Here is a 13,630-nt window from a genome sequence, read left to right as displayed (position 1 = left end):
ACGCACAATCAATTCTAAATATCTAATGGGTTTTGCCTTGACCTCTGCTCTATATAAACTTACATGTTCTCTTGCTTTCCGGTTTTCACTCGTTAATAGTTTCCTCGATGGCCGATAAAGAGTCAACCTCCAGCGCCGCCGATATTGTTAGCGCCGCCGCAAAGCCTCCAGAGACGAAGCGGTGGGCTGATGTTGCTGAAGAGGCGGAGGAGGATCAAGAAAAGGCCGAATCTTCATCGACCGAAGTTGGTTTAGATTCGTTGGCTATCGACGAGTCCAAACTAGTTGATAATGTGCTCACCGATCCGGATGACTCCAGAATTGAAGCTGTAAGCTTCGCTATTCGATGGACACAACTTACAGTATATTGGACACTTTGTGGATCTGATTTGCGCTTTATTGTTTCAATTAAGGGTTTTATTTGGGTTTACAGTGTTTAAATCTGTCGGGTTAGAATTTCAATAATTTCTTTTCAAATTTGGGGTTGGTGTTTAAATTTGATTTGTCTGAAGATTGTTGGGAGCAGCTAGTGGCAGAGGGATCGAAAGGTGATGTATAGGCGTCAACTAAAAGCTTTGGGTTACGGCTGATACTTTTCCCCTGCATTTGGTATTAAAACTATGGTCATGTGGTGGATTTTATGAATTGCACCAAATCATATTTTTTTTATAGCAAAAATAGGATTTTACATGAATTTGTTTAAGTTGATAAGCTTATAATTTACTTCAATAAGCTTACAATGCGTGTTTTGCTCTGTTTACTCTATATATTTTTTATCATTGAATTAGATAAATAAATTTATAATTTGTAATCGGCGTTTTAGTTTTGTTTGAATGATGCTTCTGTATGTTTTGTAATGGTCTGGGGATGTTTTAGTTAAGTTTTAAGCAAATCAAGTTTCAACTTGGAATTTAAGACGCATATCTTCACTGTATTTACGGTTATTTATATTATATTTCATATGCCGCATAGTTCTTAAAGTAAGATATGTTCCTTTAGTGTAGGCTCTAAATTCGCTTCATCAGGAAGTAATTGCGAAATTGTTTGTGATGTTGTTACGAGAATATTTACTGATCTGGTGTTCTCGTGCTGAAACTTTAGGTTACGTCAGGGGACACTCCATATACTTCTGCTAAGAGATTTGAGGACCTGAACATATCACCTGAGTTACTGAAGGGTCTATATGTTGAAATGAAGTTTGAGAAGCCTAGCAAGATACAAGCAATAAGTTTGCCAATGATTTTGACTCCTCCACACAAGAATTTAATTGCTCAAGCTCACAATGGTTCTGGGAAGACCACGTGTTTTGTGCTTGGTATGTTGAGCCGTGTTGATACACATTTAAAGGCTCCCCAGGCTCTTTGTATCTGCCCTACCAGAGAGTTAGCCATTCAGGTAATATCAAACTTGTTTGTCTTCACCTACTATTTACTTGCAAATGTGAATTAGTTCTGATTGAATATTTTTACCACATGTATTAGTTTTTTTCCTTGAGGAGAAACGGAGATGGACAAACAGTTGAGTTAATAACATCTCCCAATACTCGCGATTTGAATATATGATTAGATATATTCATAGTTATTCCTCTCTGAAATATGCATCGGTTGAGTTGCTAATAAGGTTTTAGGCTTTCTTGTTGAGTTTCCGCGCATTGCAATCATAAAGAATGTGACAGTTTATATTGGTATTAAATCGATATTAGTTGTGCCATTTGGAGTTATTAGATAGAAAATTTGGAAAGTCCACATCATAGAAGTTTCTAGGAAACTCTTTAATGTGTTGAACAGTCATGCATTCACGCACGTGGCAAGTCGTTTGTCAGTAATGTCGTTTTTGATTAGTTTATTAATAAATTATACAGAATATGGAAGTGCTTCTGAAGATGGGGAAGTTCACTGGGATAACCTCAGAATTAGCGATACCATCGGATCCAGCTAATTACATTCCAATTCAAAAGAGACCACCTATTACGGCACAAGTTATTATTGGTACACCTGGTACAATATGTAAGTGGATGTTAGCGAAGAAACTAGGCATGAGCCAACTGAAGATTCTGGTGTATGACGAGGCAGACCACATGCTAGCAGAGGTAATACTGGTTTTTGTCTTGCATGTGTGTATCTCAGTTTCTTTACTACTATGATGCTTTTGTATTTACTTGTCCTTTCACATCTTTACTGATGTCACCCTAGATTTCTAGCTATTTATTGTCCTGACTTCTTTCTTTAGGATCTGTTTTATCTGCAACAATGTCGTTATTTTCCAACATTCTGGTCCATCTGGATATGATAACTCTTGGTGTTATAATATTGATGTCCACCAGGATGTCACATTCAAATTGCCTCTAATGTTTCCTTTTGTGCAGAGGTTTCTTTTGTGATTATGAATAGGGTAATTGGATGGGTTCTGACACAGGCTACAATAAATTTGTTGTGCCATTTTTACCCCAATGAAGTTAATATGACATTGTTCGATAGTTTTAAGACATTGAGAAGTTTACAATAAATATTATTTCAAATTGTGCCTATGACTGAATTTTGTCTTTTATGTAGAGTGGTTTTCGAGATGATTCGGTGAAAATAATGAAGGCAATTTTGAAGAGTAATGCCAATTGCCAGGTCAGCTATTTGCAACCATTTTAAATAATTTATGAAGCAATGAATAGTTTACTTACTTTTTGCGTCAATGCTGTTTTCACCAACTTTACCGTGATTGTTCCAAAATTAATTGTGTTTTTACTGCACATTTATCTAACGAAATTTATCTGTCTAACAGTTTATGTTTCTAGGTTAGATCTACCTGGGTTCCGTGTTATTAAGAGCTGAAATATCTTCAGCTGATGTAGCTAGAATTGTTTATTTCAAAATGTTTACTTTTAGAAAGTTTTGTTGATTATTTTAGTGTGAACTTGGGGATGAATTTGAAATCCATGGACTTTGATTATAGTTATATTGGAAACATTGAAACAATATATCAAATCGTAAATCCATAACTTACTTATTTACACGTCAGTCACAAAAACGATAATGAATATCAAATGAAACAATTATTGGTTGAATTTAAAATCCATCATAATCAACATGAAACATTATATAAACATGCTAGGGTGAATTTAAAATTTCTGATTGTGTTTCTCTAAAACAACAAAAATGCACTTGAATACATTTGAAGTCCAAATCCATCGTTCCAAATGCAACTTTAAAGAATTTATTGCTACCAGTGTTCAATGATATTATATTCATGTGAATGCCATCACCATTTCTTGTTATTGATATCTTTCTCAATCAAAAAAGAAAATGATATTATATTCATGTGAGTGCCATCACCATTTCTTGTAATCGATGTCTTTCCCTATCAAAAAAGAAAACCACTAGTGAAAGGAAGAAATGTATTTATAATTATTAGAACTTTAAAGTAGATATCAACACGTCTATCTTTCTACTTTGATATACATTAAAGTGGATGCATATAACTGAATTGTGCTATTGTTGCAAATCATAATCAGGTGCTTCTCTTCTCAGCCACGTTTGATGATGCCGTGAAGGCCTTTGCATCAAAGATTGTTGAAGAAATCTTTGTCCAAGATTATAACCAGTTGTTTGTGAAAAAGGAAGAACTGTCTTTAGAGTCTGTCAGACAGTATAAGGTACATTGTCCTGATGAGCTTTCAAAGATCATGGTGATCAAAGACAGAATACTTGAACTTGGAGAGAAGGTGGGACAGACAATAGTTTTTGTCCGATCTAGGAATAGTGCCAGTAATTTACACCAGTCCTTAATCAGTCTGGGCTATGAGGTCACTACAATTCAAGGTGCATTGAAACAAGAAGACAGGGACAAAATTATAAAGGAGTTTAAGGAGGGATTGACTCAAGTTCTTATTTCGACCGATCTTCTTGCTCGAGGTTTTGATCAGAAGCAGGTGCATACCTCTTTGCTGTTCTGATGTTTACGTTTTCAAATTTTGGCTCTGAACTGTGCTTCATTTCTTTCTGTAGGTCAATTTGGTCGTCAATTTTGATCTTCCTGTGAAATATGACAGACCTTCTGAGCCTGACTACGAAGTTTACTTGCATCGGGTTGGTCGAGCTGGACGATTTGGCCGCAAAGGTACTTTTGTGATGTTCTGATTGAAATTTCTCAGATGTGATTGTTTTCGGAATTTATTTTGAATACCAGTTGACAAAATTTGTTTTCACTGAATATAGTTCTTGTAGGATTTCATTTTGCATCTAGGGGTATTATTGTGCCTTATCTTTTATATGAATTTGCCAATCCATGGTTTATATGAGGTGATTTTAACTTCATGTGTGTAGAGCATCATCATATGTTGGCTTGTCTATTAAATGTAAGTGTTCGTACATATTTGGCTCTGTGTACGTACCTTGAGATGAAGTTTAATACTTTATTTGGTATATTTTGTTGCAGCCCCTATGTTGCTATCTCAGGCCTCGATCGGCATTTCGATCTGTTGTAGATGCTTTTTTTAAATTAGTTTGTTATATAGGCCTGCTGACAAATTCATGGAATTTTCTATTTATCTGGTCACGACTTATGTTTGTTATCTTGTGCCTCATTTGGTTTTACTGATGAATTCAATCATAGCTGTGACTCTTCATGATGAATAATGCCTTCACTTTCAAAAAAAAAAACAAAGAACCAGGATTAATGCAAATATGATATGAGACACGCTCTAATCCTTTGAGCTAGGGCCCACCCCAGTTCCTGGGAGTACCCTAAAAAAAATGAACCTTTCCTATCCCCGTCAATTTCAGGTTAGGAAGATGTGAGTGAGCATTTATCTCTATAAGAACGTGTGTTCGGAGGTGTGAACTGGCGGAGAAGGGGGGATGTCTTAAGGGGTTTTGTATAAGACGACCTTATTTTTCATTTTTTTCATTGAAAAAACAATAAGAATGAGAGGTGTTAAGCTTTTTATCATCCCGCGTCTAGCTATTTTCCGTAGGGCCTCTCCTATAGTATCGTGACCACTTTCTTGAAATGAGATTCAGTTAACTATAAGCATGATTATTTTCCTTGCTTCCTCGATGGTAAATTTTTTTCTTACATCATAGGACGCATTTGTTTCTGATAATTCAACAGGTGCTGTATTCAACTTGCTTCTCAATCATAGAGATGACATGATTATGGGCAAGATTGAGAATTACTTCAACGCTCAGATAACTGAGGTAAATTCTATAGACAATAGCAAGCATTCCAAATATCTTGAGCAATTTATTTTTTTAAGGAGTTTTTCTGAGTATTCTCATATTCAGGTGGGTCCGTGGAACAGCGACAAGGAATTCGAAACCGCCTTAACAAACGCGGGTCTGCTATAAAACTACTATTCCAAGGATGTGACCGGAGTATATTTATTCAGTCGGGATTCTGCTCTCTTATGAAATGAAATTTTTATAGGTATGTTGTGTTTTTATCAGTGAATGTGGTGGCAAACTTGAGGGGGATTTTGGTGTGCCTTGTCTTTGGTTTGAAATTTTCCATAGTAGATAGTTTTGCCGATGTCTCCAGAGTTGTTCAGAGGGATTTGCTGTGGCGCACAGTTATTTTCAATTGGAAATACATTATATTTAACTACAAAACCTGCTTGTGAAAATATTTGGTCTCATATATGTGATTTGTTCATCGCATCTACAACAAGAAGTTCACAACCATTCAGCTCCAAATTATAATCACATCGTTCCAAAGCAACACCATCCTATTATTTTTTAAGAGAAAGAACATTGAGGTATCCTCATCTAGCAACGTGATTCGTTGGTCCGACCTTTAACTTTCCGGTTCACAAACTAATATTTGGATGCAGTCTTTGAATATGATCACCGTGCACGGTTGCCAGGGGGCTGAGCATGATTCATTCCACATCGAAGATAATATAGCAGATTTCTTGTGAGCATGCCGAAATGTTGAGTGAAGTCTCGGGAGAAGAATACGTCAATTATATTATGCAGGAAACAAATATTTCAACAGATATTGATTTGTTAACTAGGAAAAGATAATCCCGCTACGTAATAACTGGCAAACTCATTTTATTTACCCAAATAGGCCGGGTCGGATTAGGATACGAGGACTGCCCGATCGAACCTATTCTCATTCATAATAACTCAATAATAATGCAATATAATTTCAATATATATATTTACAGTACTCCACATTTTATTTTGCTTTTTGTTTAATTCTTTTAATATTATTCTTTACATGTTGCACTGCCTCTGGCAAAATTTATTAGCATAGGAAAGAAAATGTTGAGCACTTGAATAGACATTTCGAAGCTAATTTTAGGTGGATTACCAAACTCTTTCTTTCAATTAATTGTACTTCATCGCTCTATTTACTAATTCCTCAGTATCGAACTATAAATTCGTTATCAATTCTTATTAAATGATTTCAAGAACATAACAATTCTTCAAAAATTTGTTATTCAGGTAACGATGTATTTGTTAAAATGACTCAATCAACTCAAAATAACACAAATATACAAATATTTGGAGTATTAAGGAAAATTGCATTCATCGCCCATGGGAAAAGTCAAAAAATTAATGGTTTTTTAAACCTTATGGGTGTGTTTAAATCACACGCATAAATCCCTTGAAAGTAAAATATAAATGACGGTATGATTAAGAATACAGGATATCAGAAGGTTATGAATTTTACATAGGGATTTCACGCTCTTCCAACTAATCAAATTTGTTGTGAATGCAATTTTTTAACCCGATTACCGGCCATGTCTAGTTTGACAAAAAAGAGCATTTTTTTTTTTAAAAAAAATATCTAAATGGTAAAATTGCATTTTAGGTCATGACTATTTGATGCTTCGAGATTTTGGTAATCTTGAACCTATATATCTTCTAGTTTTTGGTAATTTTAATGATTTTTCATTTAAAATATTGATGTGTAACTACATCACATTGATATCATATCATAAAAATGACTAAAAATTACCACACAAAAAACAAATATAGTAGATTATACTGAAATTTAACAACACAGAGTATCAAAATTACAAAAAAAAAAATATATAGGATAAAAACAATAGTTTTTCTCATTTAAATTTGACCAGCGACATCGTTTACCCAAATCTCCGCATTACAAACACAATTCAATTTTCCTTTATTACATCATCAATCCCCTAGAAGGTAATGTTATGTGACAAGAACACAAATTAAAAATTACCGATAACAATAAATAAAAAATCTCCAATGCCTTGCATACGACGCCGTATCAAGGGACGACTTGACTTACTTTAGGCAAATAGCGTAGCTAAGTGGCCGACCCTTAATGCCTACACACACTATAGACGCAAAGAAGATCCAAAATTAGTTAACGTAAGCGCCAACCCCTCCCCAGCTCCTCAGATCCGACGGCCCACAAGAATGTTGAAGCCACCTCTTTTCATCTTGACCCTCCATTTTTCAATCTTTTTTCACGAATTTAGGCACTTGTCACCCCTATAATCCTAGGTGTCCTCTCGTTCTTGAATTTCTATGTTGCTGCTTCTTTGGGTTAGGTCTCTCCACCTTCTCCTCTCCCACTCAGCAAGATTTCTCCTCCAAATTTCTTCACCATTGGAGGGATTTAATCCGAATTCGATAATGGTACTCGCTAAAATATTCCCATGTGTATTTTTATTCACTTATCTAAGTTTGACATTGAGTGCTATCTCCAGGAGACAATGCTGGTGCCGCCATGGCTGGAAAGATTGCTGAACACGGCCTTCTTCAACTTGTGCCAGAAGCACGGGGACGCGGCCCGTAGCGAATGCAATATGTTTTGCTTAGATTGCAAGAGCGACGGGTTTTGCTTCTACTGCAAGTCATCCAAACACCAAGATCATCGAGTTATTCAGGTCATTTCCAATTCTTGGTTCAAAGTGAGCAAGAATATTATATGCACACCGTTTCTGAGTCGGCTAATTAAATCGCATCCACAACCACCATGAAAAGTACATCAAATCCACTCCACATTAACATTTTCTTGAATTATACACATATTTGTATGAATGAACAGATAAGGAGATCTTCGTATCACGACGTGGTGAGGGTTTCGGAGATTCAGAAGGTTTTGGAGATAAACGATGTGCAGACATACGTAATAAACAGCGCGAGGGTTTTGTTTCTGAATGAGAGGCCTCAGCCTAAAGGTGGGAAGACAGTCTCTCATGTATGTGAAATTTGTGCAAGGAGCCTTCTGGATACTTTTCGATTTTGTTCTCTGGGCTGTAAGGTCAGTACAATGAATCTATTCAATTTCTAAATTTTGCGTTTTCTTTGATCCACATTCGTTCGGAGTTTATTTGGATTGATGAGTTTGAAGCTAAGAATTTCGAATACGTGACAGCAAATAATCATTGAGTTCAGTTTATTTTACTTTCTGACTTATTGTATCATAGTCATTTGAAATTTTCCTTTCCAATTCTTTTATCAAATCCGAGTCCGAATGGATGACTATAATGATGCAAGTTCATTATAAACAATCTCAATCGTCATAATTGTAAAGTGTTACCAAGAAAATGATAATAATACTTTTATAAATTTGGAATCCCCCATGGAATTGTTAAATGGTCACACCCTACGATGGATTGATAAAGAATGACAGATCAAGAAATAGCCACAATATTCTGAATGGACATCATTATCATCCTTTTGGCATTTGGAGCTATATTAAATATAAACAATTAAAAATCATCAACAAAAAAAATACATAAATGAAAACGTCGTGTGTGGGTTTCTAAAATAAATGTTTTATCTGAAAAAAAATTGAAATGTTGGGTTCCCTTATCATCATTAATCATTATCTTGGGTTATTTTTATTTCTACAAGAAATTTTGTACAATTTCTTTATTTTCTTGAATGAAGAAAGACTTTTTTTTGCTGCCATTCATGTTTCATTTTGGTGAAAAAAAGTTGGATTCACATATCATCAGTAGCCATTTTCTTGGGGTTTTTTTAAAAATTATTTTCACTAATAAAGCTTTGGAATTCTCTATTTGCTTTGATGAAGAATGATTATTTTTGTCTAATTTTTCATTTTTGGCTAAACAAAATAGCTTATGGGAATAAAGAGTAATGGAGATGCAAGCTTTACATTATATGAAAAGAATAAGGTGGCAATACAAAGAGGAGAAGGTATTTCAAGAAGAGTGAATGAAGAAGAAGAAGAAGAATTGCGTGAAGGATCACAACAAGAAATATATCCAATCTCATCTCCACCTATTCTTTCTAGTGCAAGAAGAAGAAAGGGTATTCCTCACAGAGCTCCTTTTAGGTCCTAATTATTTTATTTAAATTAATCATTTGATAGAAATGGTAAATTATACAACTCATTATTGATAGGGTCACCCCCCAAAAATAAACAATAATAAAAATTAAATGTGAACAACAATTCATTGAGAATATAAATAATATCATAAAAATTCATTTGAGACGGTCTCACAGATCAATTTTGTGAGACAGATGTTCTATTGGATCACCAATGAAAAATACTCTTTTTTATACCAAAAATATTAATTTTATTGTAAATATGAGCAAGTGTTGACATGTCTCACAAATAAAAATCTGTGTTACTGTGGCACAAATAACTTAATCACATTACATTTACTAAAAAATACAGTCTTGATTTGTGACATTACATATTTGCTTAATGTACACGCATGATTTTGAAATAAGAGACGTATAAACAAGACCAATTAAATTTAGTGACTATTGCAAGCGGTCCATCCATTAATTTTAATGAATAACGATTTTCGACAAATCATATCATATAATTAAATTCGTATTTTCAAATCTAAAAAATGGTAATTTGAGAATTTTGGTTATGCATGATGAAATGAACTCGTGAAAAATTAATCCAAGGGAGGATAATTTGAGTCATAAAAGTTAATAAACCAAGTCTTTTGGAAAGAGATCAGCAATAATTTTTAAAAAATGTAACTTTTTAAATCATAAAAAAAATTGTAATTGAAAGTTGCAAATTGTACATAAATTAAAGCCAAGTCTGTGTGAAGTCCGTTTAAATAGTTTAGCGGGCCCACAAACTCACATGGGCCGTTCACATAAAGAACAACACCTTTAATTAGTTTAATAATATAATATACCGTTCTATGATTTGCTACCTAATATTGAATTCTTTTCATTTATTTTATTGCATATATATATTATATTTAAATATTTTGAATAATGGTTGTGACAAATATATTGAAATATTTTAAATAATGGTTGTGACAACACTTTAATTAAAAATACAAAAATATTTTGGGAAAAAAATGGGTTCCAACGCCCATTAAACTTCTAAATCTAATCAAATATTAATCTTTCGATCAAAGTTGAAATAATATATAATATTTCATTCTCCAGATCCATATTTCATTCCCAAAAAAATCAAATATTATGTATTTTTATCCATTTCTACTATGCTCGATGATTTAGTTCAACATATTTTAGAGCATTACTCTTATGATAAATTCAATTGTTGGTTGAGAATTCTTCTTTCAACGTCTTAGCGGGATCTGCAATCTGAAGGTGACTACGTTAAGAAAGAATACTAGCAAATTTGTAGTCGAGACAAGAGAAAACTCTTTGTATGTGAATTGATATTGAAACTTCCAAGTTTTCAAATTTTATGCGTTATAACTTAGAAATCTAAATCAAGATTTTAATTATTTTGCAAATTTAGAGTTAAGCGTGTTGGCTTACAAAATTAAATCCTAGAATCTCGAATTCCAATAAAAGTTTGAATTTTAAGCGTAAAAGCTTATAATACTTAATTCAAATTTAATATATTGCAAATTCAAAGTTATAAGCTTGCACTAATTTCAAAATTCAACTAGAATCAAATGATAAAAAGTACAACAGTGTGTCACAAAATATACAACATGTTGCATATAATTGATATGCCATTCTTGTGTATATTAGAAGCCACTAAAACTCCATCTTTCATTTTGCAAAATATGCATCATACATCTTGTATGATCATTAATGAACATGATGTAATATTTTTTTTCTCTATTTAAGGAGCCATAAAACTTTCAAATAAACAGATTGAAACCATTTATATTTCAACACATATTTCATTTGATGTTGACAAATTTTGACTTATGATTAATTATCTTTTTCAATCCACAGTCTAAATTTAAGATATCGAGTTTCATTCTGATTTTCTATTCCATTAGTTTCAATAAAATTTTTTTTTTAAATCAATATACAAAATATTGAATTCTTGAGCAAAGAAACTACTTGAATGGACTAACTCAGATTAATGTGTGTAACATAATCCTCGTAGTTCATAATTTATAACTCTTGTATTTTTCATAGTAAAATAAACATATCCATAGTTTTTCAATCATATGATTCGAAAGAACGTCTAATTTAAGGATTATTACAAAAAGAAGCAATTTCAAAGCCTAATATTTGAAACTCAGCGATTCATAAGTGTCGTATTGTCGTGAGACTGCATAATTTGAAGTCGTTTATGATCATTGTCGTACATCTTCAAAGTTAAAAAAAAAAAAAATCCAAACAATAGTAAATTAGTTTTAAAATTGTTCGGGTTTTCTATCCATCTTTGCTTAATTTTTTTCATTAAGTTTAAAATATCCAACATCAACTACCATCATTGCATTTTAAAAAATTTATGTGGGGTCAAGCACGACCCTATATATTTTGATCAATGATAGTTATTGCATTTATAATTAGGGCAATATCTCGACCGTAACATCTCATTAATCATACTCAATCATCATTGCAACATTATATTTAATTCAACATTTCCCCAATTTCTGATAATAATCAATATTTAGCTAACAATAAATAATTAAACAGACTAATGTTATTAAAATTTTAAAATATCACGCTCACCATAAATATCATCAACATATACTAGAGATGTCAAAACGAGTCAGGCCCACCCATTTTAGCCTACCATTAAATAAAAGTGGCAGGCCAACTCGCCAATTTTAATCATTGGAAAATGTATTTAAATATACAATTTGTTAGTCCATGTAGATTCAATGATAATTACGATATATTATATTCCTCAAATCAAATCGTTCAAAATCAAATCATATAATCCAAGCGGCGATCTAATCGTCTAATGAAATTGTTCGACAATTGACCTACTCCTTTACGAAAGTATCTCAAGGCCTTGATTGGACTAATGAACATTTCAGTTGGTAACACCCGATGTCTTTATTGTCGATCGAAAAGAGACGAGTAAACAAATTTTGTGGAACTTTTATAAATTCTTGTCTATTTACCTCTTTCCTTTATTTTTCATTTGCATTCACTTGTTTCCATTTTGGGCCTAGCCCTGCGTCAGGTCTTTGGTTTCTAGGTTATGGGCTATCGGGAGTGGGCCGAACTCATTTTACAAGGCATCGGGTTATAAGATTACATTTGCATACTTCATGATAATATGTTTTTGACTTGAATAGATTTCATGAGGTTCAAAATTTATTATATGCCTAATTGAACATTAGTTATATAACGTGGAAATTAAAATGCTCTATAATTGAAATTGATTTATGACAAAAACTTGTGTGAGACGGTCTCATGGGTCGTATTTTGTGAGACATATATCTTATTTGAGTCGTCCATGAAGAAATATTACTTTTTATGTTAAGAGTATTATTTTTTATTGTGAATATCTGTAGAATTGAGTCAATTGACCCGTCTCACAGATAAAGATTCGTGAGTCCGTCTCACAAGAGACCTATTTTTGATTTATATTATCAGATTCTCAATCTTTGGTTAGCTTGTGATTTTTATTATTGACTATGCATCTAGAAATTTAATATTTTTTTAGTATAAAAATTTATCAGTTAGTCATGTGATATTTTTTTTCCTTAAATGCTTGATGACTATGCTATTTTCTTTAAGGTAAAAATTTGTGTGAGACGGTTTCACATGTCGTATTTTGTGAGACATGTTTTATTTGGGTCATCCATGAAAAATTATTACTTTTTACGATAAGAGTATTACTTTTTATTGTGAATATCGGTAGGATTGACTCGTCTCACAGATAAAGATTCGTGAAACCGTCTCATAAGAGACCTACTCTTTTTTTAATGTTTTATTGCAGCGAACAGATGATTGAAATTCTCAAAATTTGGATCTCAAATAAACAAATGATCGAACTGGAATATTGCCACATTTGATCCAAGCTTTTATAAATCCTTTGTTCCTTATTTATTTCATTTTTTTTGTACTTGATTTATTAAAAAAAAACTTCTACCATACAAACTTAAAGTTCTGGTAAAATCATTAAAAAAAAAACTCATAATAACTAATTCTTCCTCTAGTATAAAACAGAACACTCGGACTCGTGCCTATAAATAGGACAAGTAAAGGTATTAAAAAATCCATCAGTAAATATATTTTCTTGCTGTCTGAGTTAAGCATCGGAGTGACTTTTTGATATCCATCTAATATATTTATTCATTTCATAGTTTCGTTATTATTGTGAAATTATGGAAGAAAATGTGATGGGGGTTGCAAGTGTCTAAACTCTACATTATATTTTACATAGGATAACTCTTCTAAAGATTTCCTCCAAGATTAGATTTTTAACCATCAAATATTATTTAAAAGTTTTACATTTTGTAGAACAGCTTTAAGAATAT

General features: G+C 32.8%; 2 protein-coding genes across 2 annotated transcripts; both read left to right on the top strand.

Moving 5' to 3' along the window:
- Positions 1 to 5,600, top strand: LOC142546302 (DEAD-box ATP-dependent RNA helicase 38). The gene is made up of 8 exons (XM_075653948.1): positions 1 to 329; positions 1,102 to 1,395; positions 1,862 to 2,089; positions 2,553 to 2,618; positions 3,506 to 3,922; positions 3,999 to 4,110; positions 5,104 to 5,189; positions 5,277 to 5,600. The coding sequence occupies exons 1-8, from the start codon at positions 108 to 110 to the stop codon at positions 5,337 to 5,339; spliced, it is 1,488 nt and encodes a 495-aa protein (XP_075510063.1). The 5' UTR covers positions 1 to 107; the 3' UTR covers positions 5,340 to 5,600.
- Positions 5,601 to 7,463: 1,863 nt separating this feature from the next.
- On the top strand, positions 7,464 to 9,463 carry LOC142544717 (protein RGF1 INDUCIBLE TRANSCRIPTION FACTOR 1-like). The gene is made up of 4 exons (XM_075651752.1): positions 7,464 to 7,610; positions 7,682 to 7,861; positions 8,023 to 8,238; positions 9,062 to 9,463. The coding sequence occupies exons 1-4, from the start codon at positions 7,500 to 7,502 to the stop codon at positions 9,284 to 9,286; spliced, it is 732 nt and encodes a 243-aa protein (XP_075507867.1). The 5' UTR covers positions 7,464 to 7,499; the 3' UTR covers positions 9,287 to 9,463.
- The last annotated feature ends 4,167 nt before the right edge of the window (positions 9,464 to 13,630 follow it).

Source organism: Primulina tabacum, chromosome 5, assembly GCF_025594145.1.
Source record: "Primulina tabacum isolate GXHZ01 chromosome 5, ASM2559414v2, whole genome shotgun sequence".
NCBI classification, from domain to species: domain Eukaryota; kingdom Viridiplantae; phylum Streptophyta; class Magnoliopsida; order Lamiales; family Gesneriaceae; genus Primulina; species Primulina tabacum.
Note: the sequence above shows the minus strand (reverse complement) of the source record. Positions and strands in the feature narration are given on the sequence as shown.

What these genes read in the sequence shown, in the direction of transcription:
- LOC142546302 (XM_075653948.1), top strand. Translation starts at nt 108, where the DNA reads ATGGCCGATAAAGAGTCAACCTCCAGCGCCGCCGATATTGTTAGCGCC. An exon ending in AGAGTAATGCCAATTGCCAG is followed by an intron (nt 2,619 to 3,505) that starts GTCAGCTATTTG and finishes AATCATAATCAG; the next exon opens with GTGCTTCTCTTCTCAGCCAC. An exon ending in TCAACGCTCAGATAACTGAG is followed by an intron (nt 5,190 to 5,276) that starts GTAAATTCTATA and finishes TCTCATATTCAG; the next exon opens with GTGGGTCCGTGGAACAGCGA.
- LOC142544717 (XM_075651752.1), top strand. Translation starts at nt 7,500, where the DNA reads ATGTTGCTGCTTCTTTGGGTTAGGTCTCTCCACCTTCTCCTCTCCCAC. An exon ending in AAGATCATCGAGTTATTCAG is followed by an intron (nt 7,862 to 8,022) that starts GTCATTTCCAAT and finishes ATGAATGAACAG; the next exon opens with ATAAGGAGATCTTCGTATCA. An exon ending in TTTGTTCTCTGGGCTGTAAG is followed by an intron (nt 8,239 to 9,061) that starts GTCAGTACAATG and finishes TAAACAAAATAG; the next exon opens with CTTATGGGAATAAAGAGTAA.